This window comes from Corylus avellana, chromosome 2 (genome assembly GCF_965113065.1).
Source record: "Corylus avellana chromosome 2, dhCorAvel1.hap1.2, whole genome shotgun sequence".
Taxonomy (NCBI): Eukaryota; Viridiplantae; Streptophyta; class Magnoliopsida; order Fagales; family Betulaceae; genus Corylus; species Corylus avellana.
Genome location: NC_142491.1, coordinates 20,253,525 through 20,275,240, shown reverse-complemented (window position 1 = coordinate 20,275,240; position 21,716 = coordinate 20,253,525). Strand labels below are relative to the sequence as shown.

The 21,716-nt window shown below is 39.9% G+C and overlaps 2 protein-coding genes across 2 annotated transcripts; one reads left to right on the top strand and one right to left on the bottom strand.

Moving 5' to 3' along the window:
- Positions 1–8,785: 8,785 nt before the first annotated feature.
- On the top strand, positions 8,786–10,289 carry LOC132169617 (uncharacterized). The gene is made up of 3 exons (XM_088512620.1): positions 8,786–9,151; positions 9,527–9,598; positions 9,741–10,289. The coding sequence occupies exons 1-3, from the start codon at positions 8,786–8,788 to the stop codon at positions 10,287–10,289; spliced, it is 987 nt and encodes a 328-aa protein (XP_088368746.1).
- A 1,068-nt stretch (positions 10,290–11,357) lies between these two features.
- On the bottom strand, positions 11,358–12,653 carry LOC148587454 (uncharacterized). Its single transcript, XM_088512619.1, has 3 exons — positions 12,426–12,653; positions 12,183–12,308; positions 11,358–11,660 (listed from the first exon to the last, which is right to left on the bottom strand). Exons 1-3 carry the CDS (start codon positions 12,651–12,653, stop codon positions 11,358–11,360), a joined length of 657 nt encoding a protein of 218 aa, XP_088368745.1.
- Between the last annotated feature and the right edge of the window lie 9,063 nt (positions 12,654–21,716).

The following is a 21,716-nucleotide window of genomic DNA, read 5'->3' as shown; positions in this document are numbered from 1 at the left end:
CGGTCTCCTTGCCTATACATCCCAGAGGAAGATTGAAAATCTGAACCCAAAAGGCCGCTTTTTCAAACTCCAACTGGTGAAGAGGCGTCACCCCATCAAAATCTACCAGAGAAAAAAGATGTCCATCAGAAGTCCACGGCCGTCCCTCCAATATCCTGGACTTATCACAGGAGTGTTCAACTCAACAAGAAATATGTTTGGCCATAATGCTTTGAAAGTGACACAACCTGTAGGACGCCATGCCCAGATTCATGGGATTTTTATGATCTCCTTCCCCACTAGTCTATCCACCACCAATTTCCCTACAAGCCACAACAACCCCAAAGACACCACAGTATCAATTTCCTGCTCCGGAATATCAACCCCCACTTGCTCTTTCTCCAACAAACTGAATTTCTCCCACTGGTCAGCTAGATCTTCCGCCGTATGACTCATGGATCTTGATGAACAGCACGGCCTCTCACCAAAAGATAAGAGATCGATAGAGCTTCACCTTTAGGTTTCAGTGAGAAAACCTAGAGAGAAGAAAGTTTTTTTTAATGTATTTTGAAGAGTAGTGTTGTCCAAAAGTTTTAACGATGGTAGTGCATTAAATGCAATACCCTTCAAAATGTACAAAATGAAAGAAATGGAGAGATTTTGAAATGGAGAGGATCTTTTTCCCTCCAAGAGGGAGCTCAATCGGGTAGGGACCACGCTTCATAAAGCAGAAGTCACTAGTTCGAATCCGCCATCTCCCCCTCTTATGTGGACATGTCAAAAAATTTAAAAATAAAATAAAAAATAGCTCATAAATCACACAAATGCACAAAATTATTTATTATAATTTAATTTCAAAGCTTAAACACATTTCTTTCCAATTTTTCATTATAGGTTAAAAAAGTTGTGTAGAAAAATATGTCATGCATATTTCAATAAAAAAATAATAATAATAATAAATACTAAAGGCTATACAACGGTATATTGCCGAACATAATGATACAATTACACAAAAGATTGTATGAATATATAAAAACCATAAAACTATACTATCGTAAAAACCATAATTTTAGTTTTAATACATATAAATTAAAATATGTTAGAAAAAAGTCCCATATGTGTAATTTACAATGGAAATAAGTGTAAAGAAAAAAGAAAACAACAACAAGAAAACTGGAATGAGTTAAAAGATAAGACCCTTAATTTTAATTTAAGCACATTAAAAAATACGTAAAAATCAGAGTAAATCACAAAAACGAACAAAAATAAAAGACAAAAAACATTGAAATGAGTTAAAACATAAGAAACTTAATTTTAATTTAAACCACATAAGTTAAAACATGTTAAAATATTTAATCCCATAGGAGTTTTAAAATGAAAATAAGCATAAAGGAAAAAATAGCAATCAATTTTATAAAATTACAATATCAAAATAAAAAATATGTTTATTCTAAGAAACCCCAAAGGATTAAAAAAAAAAAAAAAATTAAAATTAAAAAAAAAAAAAAAAAAAAAAAAAAAAAAAAAACATAAAATTATGTCGATGGGTTTCGAAGAAATGTGAATTGAACAAATACGTGCAGAAGTTTCTTGAATGACAATGGGATACACCTCAATTCATTGATTGCCCAGTTTCATTAATCTCGGAATTTGAACTCTGTTTCCTTCTATATTATCTTTCATATGTATGTTTCTCTTCTCAAGATTTTCTATGTGTCTCAACAATTTCATCGACATCCTTTTCTTAGAGAAACCGAGATATCTATCTCTTTTATTTATGCAATGTTTACAGTCGGTGAAACCTGAATAGGCGGTTTACTAATAACGGTTGAAAAGCTGAAACGGTTCTTTGAGGTGTCCAAAGTTTGTATTGGGTGGGAATTTAAAAACGGTTTATCTAATGATTTATTATGAGAAGGGACTTTAATAACAACTGTTGAAAAACAAAACCCTAGAAAGAGAGCAGCACATAGAGAGCATAGCAGAGTCGGAGGAGCCACCCCCTTTCTCTTTTTCCCTTCCACCTCCCTTTTCCTGCATCCACTGTAAACCGATCAAGGCCCGTGTGTCAATGGTCAACGGGGTTTTGAGGCGGGTCATGGCATGACCCACGAAAGACACCGAACAGCCCAACAACCGCTGTTGGTGCTACTTCACGATCCACCGCTGTCAAGGACCCAAGCCACCCTATTAAACCTCCAAACCGGACTGCAACGCTGCCAATCTCCACACCAGCAAAGCCACCGATCCCTAGACAACAAGAGCCCCGGCCACGCTACATCGCCAATCGTCGACCCGCTGCATCGCCGAACGTCCAGACCAGCGACATCGTTGATCTCCAAACGGCTGCAGCACCGCCGGACCTCTAGACACACGGCATCGCGGATCTCCAAAACAACCATAGTATCGCGGGCCACCCAATGGCCTGGGGTGGCCGCGCGATCCACCCTAGACGGCGCCATCCAGATATGGCCGGGGGTGGCTTGGCGCCACCCCAGAAGACCGTCGAATCTCTCTCCCTCTCTCTCTCTGCCGGGAACTTACCAGTGGATTGGGCGTGGTGCCGGTTGCTTGGCGGGTTGGGCGGGCTAGGCGTGGTGCCGGCAGTGGGCTGGGCGTGGTGGTGATTTGGCGTGAAGGATGGTGAACTAGGTTGGGCGTAAAGGATTGTTCTTTGTTGGTTTTGATTTATGATGAATTGATGAGAGTATAATCAAATGTAGGCATACCTATTTTCTAATTTGCTACATGCTGAGTTGTCATTCATTGTGTGGGTTGTACAAAAGGTGACTTTTGTGCAACGTCCACACAGAAGACGCACTCCAATGGGATATACCTCAATACATTGATTGCCCAGTTTCATTAATCTCGGAATTTGACCTCCATTTCCTTCTATTACCTTTCATATGTATGTTTCTCTTCTCAAGATTTTCTATGAGTCTCAACAATTTCAACGACATCCTTTTCTTAGAGAAACCAAGATATCTATCTCTTTTATTTATGCAATGTTTATAGTCGGTGAAACCTGAATAGGCGGTTTACTAATAACGGTTGGAAAGTTGAAACGGTTCTTTGAGGTGTCCAAATTTTGTATTGGGTGGGAATTTAAAAACGGTTTATCTCATGATTTATTATGAGAATGGACTTTAATAACAACTGATGAAAAACAAAACCCTAGAAAGAGAGCAGCACATAGAGAGCATAGCAAAGTGGGAGGAGCCGGCCCCTTTCTCTTTCTCCCTTTTCCCGCATCCACTGTAAACCGAGCAGAGCGCGTGTGTCAATGGTCATCGAGGTACTTTTTAGCTGAGCGTGGCTAGCCGGCGGTGGCGCGTGGAACGCATGAAGGTGTGTTGAGTTTTTGATATTGTATTTTTTTTTTTTTTTTTAAATAAGAATGTATTCTCTCTAGATATGCTTTTAGTAGAGATCTATGGGTGAAGTTTTGTTCATTTTCTTAGATTTTGTTTACAATAATACTTAAGAATAACGGAATTGGTTTTCAGTACGTATTTTGTTTTCTTATAGTTCATTTTTTGGGAACAAACCATATACCGATGACGGAGGAGTTATCAAGCGTAAAAAAGAATTGTCACTATGGTAAAGGCAGCGAAGGGGATTGCGATTGATAAAGCACTAGTAAAGGAGATAAAAAAGCTAGGGAATCAAGGACTTGGCAGTAGACAAAGACGTGATTTGCCGAAATTTAGTGTAGATCTGAAACTGATTAAGACGGTGACTTTTCATCGAAATTGTCTTATAATAGCCCGATAGGCTACTATGTATGTCATAGATAATGTTTGAGTTATGAAGATTCAAATTTATATTTTTGGCATTATACGGAACATTTTGCCCCATTTAATTGTTATATCAATGAAGAGATAATTCGATATAAAAAATAAAATAAAATAAAAATAAAAATAAAAAATTGAAACGGTTTTTTTTATGGAAATGTAAAATGGTCCACTTTTATTGACATTTATTTTTGGCAACCATTTATACAGGCATCGTGGCTTAAAAAAACAGATCTATTTTTCCCCCTCCCCCATCTTACTCATGTAAAAATAAAAAGAAAGAAATTTATTTTCTACCACTTAGTTGTCTGTCTCTTCATATTTTGGGAGTTATAATGAGCCTTAAATGGCGTTTCAAGTTGGCGGGAAGTTTAATGCTGCTTAAAGGTATTTCCTTTAAAAATATTAAAGGATCATAATTATCTTACATTAAATCTAGTCACATGATGAAATAAATCTTGTCCTACATTAAATATTGTCACTTAATGGAATTTATATGAGGAAAATGTGTGAAATAAAATCTCATAATAATGAAAAACCGGTTAAGTCTATCAAACACATTAGAAACCGGTTCAATCACAAAATATCATGGGTTCAGAACATGTGTCACAATTCTATGCCATCTCTAAGCCAAAAATCGGCTATATATATATGATTCGGGTAGCAAAACTTTCAAAAATTTGTATAGGGCTATTCTAAAAAATATAGAAAATCTTCATTTTGTTCCTTCCTAATATATCTAGAAACTGAGATATTTCCAAGTCTCTTGAAGACTGTGGAGGCAACTTGTAGGGGGGATTTCTGAAACTTGGTTATTAGTGTGTGTCATGGCGGAGGATCTTGCGAAGTTATGGGGGAAATTGTCCCTTGACGAGGGTGAATCAATGGAGGTGGCGATCCAACCACGTTTGGTGGAGAATGTGGTATCACGAGGAAAAGTCTGCCTAATAGAGAAATTGCTTATAGATCGCTATATGGGGAAAGAGATTATTAGACGCTAGCTGATCAAGGGTTGGCGTCCAACAGGGCACCTTACTTTCAAGGAAATGGGAGAGAATCTGTTCTTAGTGGAATTTGAGAAGGAGTGGGATAAAGCAAAGGTTTTGGAGGGGCGACCATGGATCTTTGAAGGGAACCTATTTTCAGTCAAAGATTTCGATGGCCCATCATCACCGTCAGAAATAGTATTTTATCAGGCGGTTTTTTGGGTTAGAATGTTCAACCTTCCGTTGGCTTGTATGGGAAAGGAGGTGGGTTTTCAAATCGGAGCCACAATAGGAACGGTGGAGGAAGTTGACACTGATGAGGAGGGAGTGGGGTGGGGTGAAAATTTTAAGAGTCATAATTAGGATTGACGTAACGAAACCCCTTGCTAGAGGCCGAGATGAGGAGGAAGTGGGGTGGGGTGAAAATTTTAAGAGTCATAATTAGGATTGACGTAACGAAACCCCTTGCTAGAGGCCGAGTCATCAATCTTCTCGGCAAACAGGTTCTTATAGGTTTTCAATATGAGAAATTGCCCAAGTACCGTTTTGATTATGGGAAAATCTGGCATGGACAAGAGGGCTGCACGATAAGAGGTGGTTATCGAGTCAAAGAGACGGAGAAACAGTATGGTCCTTGGCTCCGAGTACCTTCACCTAGACAGTGGAGAGAATTTTCACAACCCTACCATTCCGAATGGTATGATGAAGAGATAGGGGTGGGTCAAAAAACTTTTGGTGGGGGACGAGGCAATCAAACCAGTGGCAGCCGGTTCTCCGATGGAAATGGTGGAGTGCCGTCGTCACAGGCGGAAGAAATAGGCAACAAGGACTCTCCAGTGAGCCCGGGGAAACTAGCAGCGGAAGACGACAGGACCATTATGGTTGAGGAAAGCAATTATGACAGGGGAGCAGACATAGGCGGGAATCATAGGGAATTTACTGATGGGATTTCCGTTACTGCGAATAAAGGATCCCACCCAGTTATGGAAAATATTAATGAAACACTTCAAGAGATACAGGCTACGAAAGGAAGTTTTTTGAATGAGGTGAGGGGTGGAAAATTAAAAGGAAAAGAATAAGGCATTAATGGGATAGGCGTGATTATTGGAAGATCTGGCATGCAGGCGAACAAAAGGAAAATTAATGAAGGGAAAACTCCAGCTGTACAAGCCTTCGACTTGCATGAAGGTGTGACACGTGAAGAAAAGAAACCTAAGGTGTCAACTAACGATGGAGCAAATAAGGGACACACGGTGCAGAAATGGAAAAGAAGAGCGAGAGCTGGACAACAATTGCCGCCTGAGGTTTTGCCAACTGATTTAATCGGGAAACGGAAGCAAATTGGAGAATCAGGAGTTGACCAGATGGAGGAAACGGTAACTATTCATAGGAGAATGAAGCACAAAGGGGTGCCTCTCTTGCACTGTGTGATGAGGAGGATGAATCTATTAATGAAACGGGTTTGGTGGGTTCTGCTTCACAACCCTGCTGACCAACATGAAAATATTATGTTGGAATTGTCGAGGGTTTGGGAACCCTGAGACAATTCGAAAACTTTGCCGAAAGGTAAAAGAGGCGTGTCCCGATTTGGTTATGGAAAACCAAATTACGAAGGAGTAAAATGTCGACTATTAAACAAGGGATGGAATTTCCTAATATGTTGGTTGTTGATTGTATTGGAAAAGGTGGAGGTTTGGCGTTACTTTGGAAGGAGGAGTTGGGAATTGAAATACAAAACTACAGCAATAGACATATCAAAGTTCTTATCTCTCCAATCAATTCAAGTCCTTGGATTTTCATAGGCTTTTACGGCCATCCGGAAACGCATAGAAGAGGGGAGGCTTGGAATTTATTACGATATCTTAAGACTCTTACTTCGGGCCCGTGGGTATGTGCCGGTAATTTTAAAGAAATACTCGACCAATCTGAAAAAGTTGGGGGACGTCAAAGACCCAACTATCTCATGGAGAATTTTAAGTCCACTTTGGAATATTGTGGCTTATGTTAAGTAGAGTGTCGGGCCCCGATGTGCACATGGAATAATGGAAAAACAGGGTGTGATTTTGTGATGGAGAAATTAGATCGTGTGGTTGCAAACGCTGCATGGCTTGGCTGGTTCCCTAACGTGGAAGTCTCCTCGGATGTGGCTGTTTTTTCTGATCATATTCCTCTTTCAATAAATCTTGCAGGCAGATTTATGAAAGGTAGGAGGGGAAGCGGTTTCAGGTTTAAGGCTACGTGGGCAGAAAACAAGGCATGCAAAGAGGTTATACAAAAAAATATGGAGGGTCAAAGAGGTGGAGCAAGGGACATGGAAGTCAGTGAACAGGAAAATGAAAGATAGCAAAAGGGGATTACAGGAGTGGCAACGTGTGAATGGAAGAAATGTGGGACAGCAAATAAAACAACTGTCCAAACAGCTGATTGCATGCCAGACGAATCACGATGGGGTTGATACGGACCTTCTCCAAAAGCTGAATGTGGAACTGAAAAATAAACAGAATGAGGAGGATCTTTATTGGCGACAGAGAGCAAAGGAGGATTGGATGAGGTATGGGGATAAAAATACACGATATTTTTATGCCTATGCGAATCAAAAGAAAAAAGCCAGCTTAATTACTGGGATTACGGATGAGAGGGGGCAGCAGTGGGAGACTAATGACCTAATTGGGGAAGCTTTTGTGGCTTATTTTCAAAATATTTTCATGGCAGGGGGGCCTAGAAGTATGGAGAATGTTTTGGAGGTAGTTGATCGAAGGGTGAACCACTCGATGAATGAAATGTTGTGTAAAGAATTCACGGTTGAAGAAGTGGGGATAGCTCTAAATCAAATGGCTCATTTGAAAGCGCCCGACCCGGATGGTTTTTCAACTTGCTTTTTCCAAAAAAATTGGGTGTCCATTGGCGCGGAGGTTAGCCATGTTGTACTTAATATTTTGAATACAGGATGCATGAATAAAGAGCTTAATTTAACGTATATTGTTTTAATTCTCAAATGCAAAAACCCCACTAGTGTCACTGAATACCGTTCCATTAGCCTGTGCAATGTGCTTTACAAATTGGTTTCTAAGACCTTGGCTAATAGATTAAAATTGGTGCTCCCTAAAGTTATTTCTCCGAACCAAAGTGCTTTTATCCCTGGTCGGCTAATTTCTGATAATATATTAGCCGATTACGAGACCCTTCATACTATGCAATCGAGACTATGGGGAAAGGTGGGTCATATGGCGGTAAACCTCGATATGAGTAAAGCCGATGACAGGGTAGAATGGGATTTTTTAGAAGCGGTTATGGACCGGATGGGTTTTGATAGTTGGTCGAAAGAATAATGATGTGTGTCAGGTCAACAATCTATCAGGTTCTTATCAACTGGACCCCTATGGGTCGGATTATTCCTATGAGGGGCATCCGACAAGGGAACCCCATTTCACCTTATCTTTTTTTGTTGTATGCAGAGGCTCTTAGCTCCTTGTTAACCCGGGCGGATGGAAATGGCGAATTACCCAGAGTTCCAACTTCAAAGAAGGGCCCTCAGTTAAGACATCTCTTCTTTGCCGACGACAGCCTGTTATTTTGCAAGGCTTCCCCTAATTCGCACTGGATTCGATTGACAAATATTCTCAAGACATATGAGGTGGCTTCGGGGCAGCGGTTAAACCAAGCTAAAACATCAATCTTTTTTAGCCGAAACACTCCCACTGAGGCCCAGGCAAAAATTTTGCGTTTATCAGGGATCCCAGCCACACAAAGATATGACAAATACCTCGGCTTGCAGCCCTTGTTGGAAAATCTCAAAAACAAGCTTTTAAGAGTATTAAGGATAGAGTTTGGAGGCGACTTAGTGATTGGAAGCTGAATTTTCTGTCACAAGCGGGAAAAGAGATCTTATTGAAAGCAGTCATTCAAGCAATTCCTACATATAGCATGAGCATCTTCCTTCTTCCGAAGGGGTTATGTGCCGAAACTAATTCCATGATGAAGAAATTCTGGTAGGGGCATCAAGAGAATGACTCACGCATACATTGGATGAGATGGGGTCAATTGGGCCTGTCGAAGGATCGAGATGGATTGGGCTTCAGAGATTTGGTGAGTTTTAACAAGGCTCTCCTAGCAAAGCAATGTTGGTGGCTGCTACAATCCCCGGAGAGCCTTACGGCAAAAATTTTAAAGGCCAAATATTACTCCACTTCCTCTTTCCTGGAGACAAAATTGGGCTCCAAACCCTCCTTTGCGTGGAGAAGTATTCATGGGGCAAGGGACCTTCTTGAGACCGGTTTCCTTTGGATAGTAGGTAATGGCCAATCAATAAAGATTTGGGGTAATGCTTGGATCCCAATTCCATCAACTTTTAAAGTCCATTCCCTTCCGAAGGTGCTGAATCCAAATAGCAAGGTATAAGAACTAATTGATCAGGAAAGGGGTGAGTGGGATCAAAATCTATTAAATAGCATATTTACAACTGAGGAGGTAGCAGCTATCAATACTATACAAGTCAGCCAGATGCAGCAACCGAATATTCGGATTTGGCTGTGTACAAGTTTGGGTATCTTCTCGGTAAAAAGTGCTTATCATTTAGCAAAGGAGATGGAGATAAGGAAATGGCCAGGAGGATCTACAAAATGGGAGGAAAGCATTTTGTGGAAATTATCTATTCCAAATGCGGTGAAAAAAATTTTCTGGAGAGTTTGCCAAAATTTACTGCCCACTAAGGAAAATTTACTCAGGCGAAAGGTGGTGAAAGAACCTTTTTGCCCCATTTCTGAGCAGGAACTGGAGACTATTCTTCATGCTCTATGGGATTGTTCAGCTGCAAGAGACATATGGGGCTGCAGTAGAAGGGTCTTCCAATTTCTCAAAAAAAAAAAAAAAAAAAAAAGGAAGGGTCTTCCAAAAGATGACCATGGAGGGACGGAGCTTCATGCAGACTATGGAAAGTATCTTTTCAAAATGTGACCTGGACGATTTTGCTATGTTTGTACAGTTATTGTGCCACGTATGGTTCTATAGAAACAAATGGGTTCATGAAGGAACTTTTGTTGATCCCAACCTTATTCTCCAAACGGTAGAGGACACAATGACCTACGCCCAACTACAACAGAAGGAACCAGCTGAAAATAATGTATCTACTCATTTGAAGGCGTGGTTGGCTCCTACCCAAGGTTGGTACAAGGCGAATTGGGATGTGGCCATAGATAAATTAAATGAAAGGGTGGGGATCGGAGTTGTGCTCAGGGACGAGAAAGGGCAAGTGATCGCTACTATGTGTAAAACGAGGATGGGTATACTGGAGCTAGCAATGGGGGAAGCATATGCCGCCTATCATGTGGTTTTTTTATGTAGGGATATGGGAGTACAAAATTTAATTTTGGAGGGCGCTGTGAAACAAATTGTGGAGGCTATCAACTCAACTACGGGCACATGGAGTCTTTTTGGGCATTTAATTGAAGATACAAGGCATGTACTACTCACTCTACCAAGGTGGAATTGCGTCTTTGTTTCTCGCGAAGAAATGAGGGGGCTCATAGGATGACGAAAGCGGCCACTACTGATGTCAATGATAGAATTTGGAGGGGTACCACTCCTAATTGTATTAGTGATATTATTTTGATGGAGCAATTAGCTCTATCTCGATGATGGTTGGCTGGAGATATTACGCTCTACCTACGATTTTTAATCAATAAAAGTCACCAATTTAGTTTCAAAAAAAATATATATATCTAGAAACTTATCTTGGTCAATAATTAAAATTCGCTACCTCTCTTCCCCTATTCTTTTTTAAAAGGAAGGAGCAAGGGCCCAAAAGAAACACATTATTAGTAACCATAGTTCCCAAACTCGAAGTCATTTTTAGTTTATCCAATACAAACAATGGCAACTTCAAGAATTCTCCTCTGCGTGTTTTTGATGTTGATCATTCCCAATCTTCAGACTGAAGAAACCAATCAACTTCTATCTTTCATCGATATCCTTCGAACTCCAAATGAGTGTAAGCTTATCGTTCTCTCTATATATATGAGATTAATGATAAAGATTATTTTTGCTAATGAAGTAAAATATAAATACCTAATCATTATGTTGAGTAAAAATCCGATCATCTATATAATTAATAATAAATATACAATTATATATTTTAAAAAAAATTAAAAATAATACAATGAAATTTTTGATTAATATGCTTTATGCCTCTTAAAAGTCCGGTTTTTTATTATTTTTTATTAAACGACTAAACCCATGCAACTTAAGTTTTTTTTGAACCGGTTTTTTATTATTTTTGATTAATAATGCAATGAAATTTTTTTCTATTTTGTTTCTACATCCTATCATTTAGTGCATCTAATTCAACTATAACATATAATATTATGTTCTTTTTCTTTTTCTTTTTCTTTTTCTTTTTTTTTTTTTTTTTTTTTTTTTTGAAGCAAAGACTTTTCATTCTCATTTAAAATCAAGAAGATAGAGCATTAAGCTCCATTAGAACAAGATCGCTAATACATTCAGGTGACTCAAAAAGCCAACATTTATCCAAAAAACTTGTTTTAGCCTCCTTTGGCAGAGCATGTGCAACTTTGTTTCCTTCCCTACGAACGAACGTCACCTCTCAAGAGGGTATACTGTCCAGTTCAGGTTTTATGTCCTCCACCCACAGCCCCTTATTGCTCCAGTATGTTTCCAAAGAATTCACCACATTTATCACCCCTTGAGCATCGCCTTCAAAATGAGTGTTTCGAAGACCCAAATCCTTGCTCAGTTTAATCGCCAGCAACAGCACCCCTGATTCCGCCACCAACGCGTCAAGACACCCCACAACGGTTTTTCCAATAGCTACAACCAGTCTGCCCTTATCATCCCGCACCACCGCTCCAAAACCCTTCCAGCCACGGGTCTTATGAAAAGAGGCATCCTAGTTGACCCTTAACCATCCAGTAAGAGGTGCTGCCCAACACATATTGCTTGGCACAGAAGCCCGACTTGGTTTCATTATCTCTATTTTTGCTGCCGTCGAGAATTCCTCCATGGATCTGCGAACTCCTTGGACCAATACATTAGGATGTGTAAAATTACTCCCATGCATGATGTCATTCCGTCTCAGCCAAATTCTTCATTCAATTCCAGCAAATTGTCGCTTCTCCTCCATTTCGCACTTTGCAAAAACACTTTCAACAATTTGTAGAAATGGTTTTCCTTCAGTGGGCATTTTTGGTTGCTTGGCATTTCCGACACACCAAACATCCATGGCTGAAGGACATTGCCAAAGGATATGGATAGTTGTTTCATACGCTTGGCCGCATAAGGGACATAACGAATCCTGGATAATTTTCCTTCGATGTAAGTTTGCACATGTGGGAAGAATATCATGGCAAACTCGCCATAGTAAGTTTTTTTCAACATTGGGTATCTGCAGTCCCCAAATTCCCCTCCATACCAGAGAAAACTCCTTCCATGATGAGCTTCCAACCTTTCCTTGTGCTTCCAATTCCTTTTGAATGTAATAGGCACTCCTGGCAGAAAATAAACCATTTTTGGCTCCAGTCCAAACTTGCCTATCTTCCTGGTTTGAAAAACTTACCGGCAATGAATGTATTAAATTGGCATCCTACGGCTCAAAAATATTTCCCAATAAGGCCAATTTCCACCACTTGGTATCCTCGTCAATAAGCACACTTACTTTGGCGTCTGGATCCAATAGTTGTGGCGGGGACTGCACCATAAAAGTAGAAGGTCTAGGTAGCCATTTATCCTTCCAAATTCGCACTTTTGCTCCATTCCCAATCCTCCATATCAACCCCTCCTTTAGTAAGTCATACGAACTATGGATACTTATCCAAGCAAAAGAAGGGCGGGTACCTAATTGCGCATCAAGAAAAGAGCCACCCCGATAATACTTGGCTTCCATAATTCAGGAAAGGAAGCTATTTGGTGATTGCTAAAGTCTCTATCCTTGTTTTGCCAATAAAGCCTTGTTGAAGGTGCCAAAATCTCTATACCCCATCCCTTCATTTGTTTTGGATATCTCCATATGGCTCCAACTCATCCAAGGCACACGTGACTTGTCTTGATGGCCCCATCAAAACTTTTACATTAGGGAGTTGATTTCCAAACATAAGCCTTTAGGCAGCAAAAAAATGCTCATATATGTCGGAATGGCTTGAATGACTGCTTTTAGCAAAATCTCCTTTCCAGCTTGGGAAAGGAATTGAATCTTCCAATCTTGGAGCCGCCTCCATACACGATCCTTAATGCTCTTAAATGCTACCACTCACGATATTCCCACTAAGGCCAGTAGACCCAAATAGGTATCATACCGTTGTGTAACTGGGATGTCTGCCACTTCCACAATTTGCTCCTTTTCCACCAGGGAAGAGTTCTTACTAAAAAATATATCAGTTTTGTTATTGTTTAACCAATGGCCAAAGGATTCTTCATAAATACGCAGAATGTTGGTCAAATGATTCCATTGAGTGAGACTAGTCCTACAAAAGTGCAAACTATCATTCGCAAAAAAAAGAGATGGCTCACTCGGGGTCCAAATTTGGAAGTCAGAACACCCGTGAGTGAGCCTTCACAATTTGCTTGGGTCAATAGGGAGCTTAGAACCTCAGCACAAATAAGAAATACATACGGCAAGATTGGGTCCCCTTGCCGAAGCCCCCTTGTAGGGGATATATTTCCACACGGATCACCATTCACCAAGATTGAATTTTGCACAGTTGATACACACATCATGATCAAATTAATCCATCTAGGTGCAAACCCCATCCTCCTCATAGTTTCCTCCAAAAAACCCCATTCAACCCGGTCATAGGCTTTGCTCATGTCCAATTTGACCCCCATGAAACCCTTATTCCCTTTCATACACTAGTGTATCGTATGTAGGGTCTCATAGGTTGCCAAGACATTATCCGTTATAAGTCTACAAAGGATAAAGGCACTTTGAGTTGGGGATATTGTATGGGGCAAAATCTTTTCCAGTCTGTTCGCAAGGACCTTTGAAATTAGTTTGTATAAAACATTACACAAACTAATAGGCCTAAAATCAATGACACTCAAAGGGTTCTTCACCTTAGGGATCAAAGCTATATATGTTAAATTCAAAGTAGGGGGCGTCATACTAGAATTGAGGATATCAAGGACAATCTGACCCACCTCTTCTCCCATTGTCTTCTAATGGTTCTGAAAAAACCTGGCAGGCAGGACATCTGGCCTCGGAGCTTTGAATGGTCCCATTTGCTTTAAAGCACAATCCACTTCCCCTCTTGTAAAGACCTTCAACAACTCTTCATTCATGGATTCAGACACCTTTTTGTTTAGAAACTATAGGCATAGCTCTCTATCCACTAAAGGACCCGCCGAAAATAATTTTGTGAAGTATTCAATAAAAGCAGCCCGAATCTCATCAGGGGACTCCAAAACCAATTCACCAGTATTTTTTATCATCAGAATCCGGTTTGATTTCCACCGTTGATTGGCGCATGCATGGTAAAATTTAGTATTACGATCTCCCAACTTTAACCAATCCATTTTTTCCCTTTGCTACCATGTCATGTCCTCTTGATCAAGCAAAGAATTAATTTCCCTCTGTATCAGCCCAGCCTCCCTCCCTGCCTGGTTGTCCACCCTTCCCTGCACCAAATTTAGTTTTTTTTTTTTTTTTGTTTTCAGTATGGAAATAGCATTTTGTGATGACCCAAAAGCCTTTTGCTGCCACATCAAGAGGTTCTGCTTGCACATAGTTAACTTACAGTCAATGTGGTTCCACTGCTCACCCACCCTCGAAGGTTGATGCCATGCACGTAAAACAATCTCCTCATACCCTTAGGCCATCATCCACCTCGCTTCATAACAGAACCAATGCTGTTTTTTAGTACCACGCAGCAACCCACCCAAATACATTATCAAAACAGCATGGTCCGATGTCGTGGCTTCAACAATCAGCTCTGCAACCGGATATAAGTCACACCAACCCGAGTTGGCAACTCCCCGATCAAGCCTCTCCTTTATGAAGGTTTGGCTATCCTAACAATTGCTCCATGTAAACTTTGGTCCTTTATAACCCAAATCCGATAGTTCGCAATTCTCCAACGCAATTTGAAAATCCTGCATTTGGCCGCTTGGCCGACATCCTCCTCCCCACTTCTCCGAATTAGACAGGATTTCATTAAATTCTCCTATGCATAACCAAGGCATTGAGGTCAGCCGGGCTAAATGATGTAAGAGGTGCCATGCTTCGTATTGTTTTACCACACGTCCAGGTGTCCGTAGAAACAAGTAAATTTCCATTTTACATGGGAAGTCGGCATTTGAATTATCCCATTTATATGTCTGTGACTGAAGTTTTGGATGTCAACTCCTTTCTCCTCCCCCATAGTAAAGCCAAACCACCACTTTTTCCCAACGCAATCCACTGCAAATAAATTGGGAAAACCCAACCTATAGCGAACCATCTCCATTTTTTCCTTCCTCAGTTTGGTTTCCATAAGGAAAACCATCACAGGCCGCTTGTCCTTCACCATCCGACAAAGGTCCCGAACTGTCCGAAGGTTCCCAAGCCCTCGGCAGTTCCAACTTATTAAATTCATTGCGGTCGGCGGGGCTGCTCCACAACTACCGCCACCCCCGAACTATTTTTCGTAGTTGACTGACATTCCGATAAAAGCATTACCTTTTCCACCTCCGTAAAGTGCCCTTCCCCTCCAAACTCTTTTTTCTTTCGTGATCCCAACCCTAGTGTAGAAGCAGGATTGCCCCCAAATTCCTGTTCCTCTCTTACCTTCCTTTTCCAGCTCGTAACTGTACAACCACATATACCGTTCGCTACCTCTTTTCTTTCTTTCATAAACACTATGTTGGCTAACATAGTTTTTTCCACGTCAGCCAAGTTTGGACCAGTAAAAGTGGTTGACCTCCGGTTCCCACCCCTTCAACATTCCGCACGTTACCTTCCTTATTTGTGCCAGCTGCATCATTTAGTATCTCCTTAAAAACCTATGGCACCTTCTTGTGTGAAGAAGAAGTTGCCTTTTTTGTCATACTGGACTGCACATTCTACAAATACCTTCCATCCCTATCCCAAGAATCGTTCCTTCATAACTGCGGCTGGTTTGAAAACCTTACTTTTCTACTTGTGCCTTGAATTGGAAAGATTCGCGCACCCCTCCATGATTCTCTCTCTGATCCCCACTCCCTTTCCTTTGAGGTTTCGTGCGTTTAGGGTTCGGCCATTCCTCTGAAGCTCCACCACCTTCCCCTTGATTCAAGCCGGTACCGCCGCCCAAGCTAGATTGGTATCCCTCGGTTCCTTCTATGCCAAAGTCTGAGGTCCCCTTTCTCCCCCCAAATCTTCCCAAGCCCCTCTCCTATCTTCGTGGAGGTGAAGGAGCTCGCAACCAAGGCCCGAACTCCGTGGAACTCTCCTTTTGGCGTAAGTTGGATCTTCCAAGACATCCCATTCGACCATGCATAATCACCCCACAATGAAAGCATAATTTTGGCAAGCGCTCATACAGGAACGGAATCCAACTTGTTTTCCCTTGTAGTTTGAGCATTCTTCCCCGTGCCTAAGGTTTCAATAAGTCCATCCGGATTTTAACCCATAGATATTCACCCCATCCGACACCTCTCCCATCAATATCAACTACCTCTACCTCCCCTGCAGAAGCTCCAAGCATACGTCCTATTTCTTTCCCCATACATGCCAGTGGCAGGTTCTTCATACGCACCCAAAAGGCAGCCTTATCAAACGTAAAATTCGCCGAAGAGGAGTGTCCATCAAAATCCTCTATTAGAAAGAGGCTACCTTCGAACACCCAAGGTTTGCCCTCTAGAATCCGCTTCTTATCATCTCAATCCGTGAATTCTATCATAAACACATTCTCCCCCAAAACTTTGAAAGAGAGAGTTCCCAGTGGTTCCCACCTGAGCATTAGGGTCGTTTTGATGGTTTCTTTGCTTACAAAATGATCTGCAATTAGTTTCCCAACAACACATAATTGGCCATACAATGAGACATCTTGCCATTCTTCAACGGGCGCCTCCCATTCCACACATTCCTCCTCTGTCAACGAGAAATTTGCCCACATCTTGGTCAGATCATCCGCCATAAACACGAGCACTGTCAGAAGAGAAAAACACAAACAATATACTTCCACCGACTCAAAGAGACATGGAAAACTTCTCCTTCTCTACTAGGGTTACGCTAGAGAGAAAACGTTTTTTAAATCAAATGATTTTGAAAATGAGAGGACATATAATATTATGTTATATACATAATAGTACATAATAATTTGATTTGTATTATTTGTTTCCTTGTTTGATTTTGACATTAATAATACTTAATTTATTGAATAATTTATATATGGAAAACTCTTCAAATATAATTAAACGACATTAATTACACTAATTTAATAACCGATTTTTTAAGTAAAACCGGTTCACTTTTAAAAAACTGGTTCACAAATTATGCCTTAAAAAACCGGTTTAGCATTAAAATAAAAAGGGTTCATACCACATATCGCAATATTAAGGCACTTATGAGAGTGATTCAGTTTTTGTATATATATATATATATGATTGTTATACAATAATTTTAATTGACACATGATCAAGAGGGTTTGATAGGCCATGCCTAAGGAAGGCGAATTACTCTACACCCTAGCTTAGTGTAATTTAGGTAGACAATTCATACGACCTGAAGATGAGTTATGTTTTTCACTTGATTGCGTGTAACTGATTAAGCGATTTGATAGTCCATACTTAGGGAAGATGGACCGTACCGCATCTACAGGTTAGGCAAACAGTCCGTGCCAACCAAAAATGAATTATACTTATTTCTTAGATATGGTATTTTATTGACTGCTCGAGTGAGACGAGCCTTATATCACGCAAAATATCTATTACCAGGACGATGAATATGACGCCCAACCTCAAAAGTTGTTTGAGCGCATATCCGAATCTTAGAAATTTGAGAACCAAATTGGCTCTTTTGAAAAGAGCAAGGGGACCATGAATTTGATGGGACAGATCCATGGTAGAGGTGGCAAGTGTAGCCCACGCATGCTAAGGAGGTGCGTGTGGTACATCTGCAGGAAAACAAAATTCATAGGGGAGAAGAGCGCAAACCAGTGAAGGTGGAGAAGAGGAGTGAGAATCACCGAGATGGAAAGATGGACATAGATCTAACCTCCAAAACCGCAAGCAAGAAACAGTAGAGGATAAACCAATCCAAGAAGACTGATAGTAAAGAGATCATGTGGGAGAAGGGAGGACGAGGGAAGAACACCCTAGCACAATAGCTTGTCTGGGAAGTTTTCTCTCTAGGGGTCTTAAACTCCATGAAAGATAGAGCCAAGGAGCTTCCAATCATTATTTGTAATACCTTTGTCGAGTCTTTCTTTTTTCTTTGGGAAAATACACGTACCTTCCTCAAACTACTAGGCAATTTGTAATGTTCTCTTTAAACTTTCAATTGAAGCAACGCCCCCTCCCACCTCCCCCCTCCCCCTCTCCCAAACTACTAAAAAATTGCAATCTACCCCTTTTTTGCAAAAAGACAAAAGTACCCCTGAAAATTATCAAAAAGTCAAATACCCTTATAACTTCAAGGAAAAAAAAGAAAAAAACCAGCGACACCATGGTCGCCAGTTTTTTATTAAAAAAATTATTTTCTGATTTTTTTATTTTTTGTAATTTTTCAAATTTTTTTATAAGGATACTTTTATACATTTTTTGTATAACAGAGATACATTACAATTTTCTAGTAGTTTGGAGTGACATTGCAAGTTGTCTAAAAGTATGAGGGGAAGACCATTTTTGCCTGGATTCTGAACTATAGTAGCAATCGAGTAAAATGTCCCAGGCAGAATCAATTGTGTTCAGAATTGTTAGTTCTTGTGTTGGCTTAATTCAGTTCCAAAATGCAGATGCTACTGTTCACGGCTCAAACACTGATATAGAATACTTAGAATCCAATCTCCACCGTTCATAATGTAGATTCATGTGTTATGAACGTCCCTGCAAAATTTCAGCTCAATCGGACCACAAACGCCTATCGATCGGAGTTGTTGATGAAGACTGGACAGTCCGTGTCCGGACCTCCAGAAGCCGGGTCCGGACCCCATTTCCAGAAACTTGATTTTTCAAGCAGGGTCCGGACCTCAATTCCCCGGGTCCGGACCCCAGTTCCCGAAAGTGCATTTTATGAGGCCTGTCCGGACCTCAGATCTGCAGGGTCCGGACCTGGCTGACTTATTAGGGTTATTTTCTATTTAAACACGATTTTGCTACATTTACAAGTACGTATTTTATTGAGCAAAAATCAGGGTGCTTAGAGAGAGAGAATTTGTTCTAGATTATTGTTGAAGAGAAAATACGTGAAGCCAATCGGAGTTCCGGTGAAAGGAAATCTTTTAGAAGAATCGTGCCAGATGTTCTGGAAAGGGCTACTGAGGTAGAAGTCAAGTGGGTCACTTGTCGTGTGCAAGGAAGAGTCAAAGGTTTTGTTATTCTTCTTGTATTCCTTATTCTTCTATATAGTGAATTAATTTCCTGGGTTTGGCTGCCCCGGAGAGGTTTTACATTTAGAGAGTTCTCTAAATGGTTTCCTCTTCGTAACCAAATTTCTGTGTTCTTGATTGCATATTTCATATCAGTATTTGGTTGATTTTTTTTTAACTGCTAAGTTAGATCTGTTTTCTGGATTTTTTCGGTAAAACTCCTAGACGTGTGAGTAGGTGATAATTGGAGTCGTTTTAGAATTTTCAATTGGTATCAGAGCGGGTTCACTCTGTGAAGGATTTATTTCCTGAGTGTGATCCGAGACTCCATATCAAATGACTCATACTGTTACTCCTAATTCTCTTCCCGTCTTTGACGGAACAAATTATACGCTTTGGAAAATTCGTATGAGAGCATATTTTAAATCCATTAATGTTTGGCATATTGTCGAATCTGGATGGACACGTCCAGAAAAAGCAATAGTTGAATGGACAACAGAGGAAAAGAATAATGCTACTGCGAATGACAAAGCTATAAATGCTATTTACATCTCTGTTTCAAATGAGGAATTTTCTAGAATTTCTAGATGTGAAATAGCTAAGGAAGCCTGGGAAACTTTAGAAATCACACATGAAGGAACTAAGGTTGTTAGAACTTCAAAAATTCAAATGTTGGTTTCTCAGTTTGAGGAGATTAGAATGCAGGAAGATGAAACTTTTGATGAATTCTATTCAAAGCTTAGTGTCATTAGAAACTCTACCATTAATTTGGGAAAGAAAATGGATGATGCTAAAGTGGTGAAAAAAATCTTAAGATCTTTGCCTGAGAGGTTTATTCCCCAAATTGCTGCTATACAACAGAGCAAAGACTTAGATACTATGAGAGTAGAAGAACTTGTAGGTTCCCTTCAGACCTTTGAGCTAATTCTTCCTAAACACAAGAACACCAAAAATATTGCTCTTAAGGCAAAAAATGTTAAGGTTGACTCTTGTGGTTCATCTGATGAGGATTCTGGAAATGAGGAAGAAATTGCTATGTTTGCTAAGAAGTTTAGGAAATTCTTTAGAGCCAAGAAAGGAAATTTTAGAAATAGCAATTCACAATTTTTTGAGAAATCTAGAAATGAGAATGTTGAGAAAGGAAAGTCACCTAAAGGTATCAAGTGTCACGAATGTGGAGGACATGGGCACATTCGTGTTGACTGTGCTAACTTGAGAAAGTCAAATGGCAAGGCATTTAATGTGACTCAAAGTGATGAGTCAGACAAGGACGATGCTGAACAAGGAGTTAATTACTTAGCATTTGGAGTTAGTTATGAGAGTGAGCATGAGAATAGTGAGTGTAATTCTCAAGACAAACAAGGTGTGTCCGATAATGATTCGGAAGAAGAAGATGATTTGCAAAATGCTTATAATAATCTCTTTGTGGAATACACTAAACTGAAAAAGCTGAATAAGCAGCAATTGAAGAAACTCAATGAGGTTAATCTTGAAAATGATTAACTTTCTGTCACCTTAACTGATTCTCTTGCTACTCATAATACTTTGATGTCTGAAAATCAAATGCTAATTGCCAAAGTGAAATCCTTAGAGAATGAACTGAATGAATCAAAGAATCATTTAACAAAATTCTCTAGTGAAAAGCTAAATCAAATGCTACATAATCAGAAACATTCGTTTGATAGAACTGGATTGGGTTTTGATAAATCTGCTATTTTATCTACTAATGTTGCTTCTTCTTCAAAGATGATTTTTGTGAAACCAGTGAACAAAGAAGATAGCTTGGCTGAAAAGAAGGTAATTTCTCCTCAAATTTCCAAAGGTGGAAAAGGTAAGGGAACTCTAACTGATTCCTATATGTCTAGTTCTAAGTCGAGAAGTATGCACATGTTAAGGAACCAACCTTCTCAAAGGTTTATTCCTACGTGTCATAACTGTGGTAAGATTGGACATATTCGTCCTAAGTGTTTTCAGCTTAACAGTCATGAGCCTAAAAGAGAATATTTCCATTCTAGAAATAGTTATGAGAAATTATTCAACATGATGAGAGACGTAGTAACACGGTTAGATGTCTTGGATAAGAGTCACACAGTTGTCCCTGATGTGAAGAAAGTTTGGATCAAGAAGATTAATACCATTCACCCATTGAGGGGGAGTGGTAATGGACTCACCTAGATTAGGTGGGCACATAGACCATGCCTAGAAATTGAGCATATTGATATTTGTCTATAGCTGTTCTAGGGCATTTTTTTCTTAATTTTTGTTTGCTTTGTTTTTATTTTCTTTGATTATTTTTTATTCTTTTAGATTGTTTTAATTGTTAGATACTCAGTTTCTCATGTCTTGTGCTCAAATGAATATTTTACATATGAGTGGGGTCAATATTTCTGCAATTTACATCTATTGCTCCATATGTTTCTGATATACCTTGTTTTTCTGAAGACTGTTAAAGGAGTAAGAGTTAGTTT

Bases quoted from the DNA above. Each gene is read 5' to 3' on its own strand.
- LOC132169617 (XM_088512620.1), top strand. From the start codon at position 8,786: ATGAGATGGGGTCAATTGGGCCTGTCGAAGGATCGAGATGGATTGGGC. The intron at 9,152-9,526 runs GTATAAGAACTA...ATTTCTGAGCAG, and splicing joins TGCTGAATCCAAATAGCAAG to GAACTGGAGACTATTCTTCA. The intron at 9,599-9,740 runs GTCTTCCAATTT...ATGTTTGTACAG, and splicing joins TATGGGGCTGCAGTAGAAGG to TTATTGTGCCACGTATGGTT.
- LOC148587454 (XM_088512619.1), bottom strand. From the start codon at position 12,653: ATGGAAGCCAAGTATTATCGGGGTGGCTCTTTTCTTGATGCGCAATTA. The intron at 12,309-12,425 runs GTAAGTGTGCTT...TTTTCAAACCAG, and splicing joins TATTGGATCCAGACGCCAAA to GAAGATAGGCAAGTTTGGAC. The intron at 11,661-12,182 runs GTATGGAGGGGA...AGGGTCAACTAG, and splicing joins CATGGAAGGAGTTTTCTCTG to GATGCCTCTTTTCATAAGAC.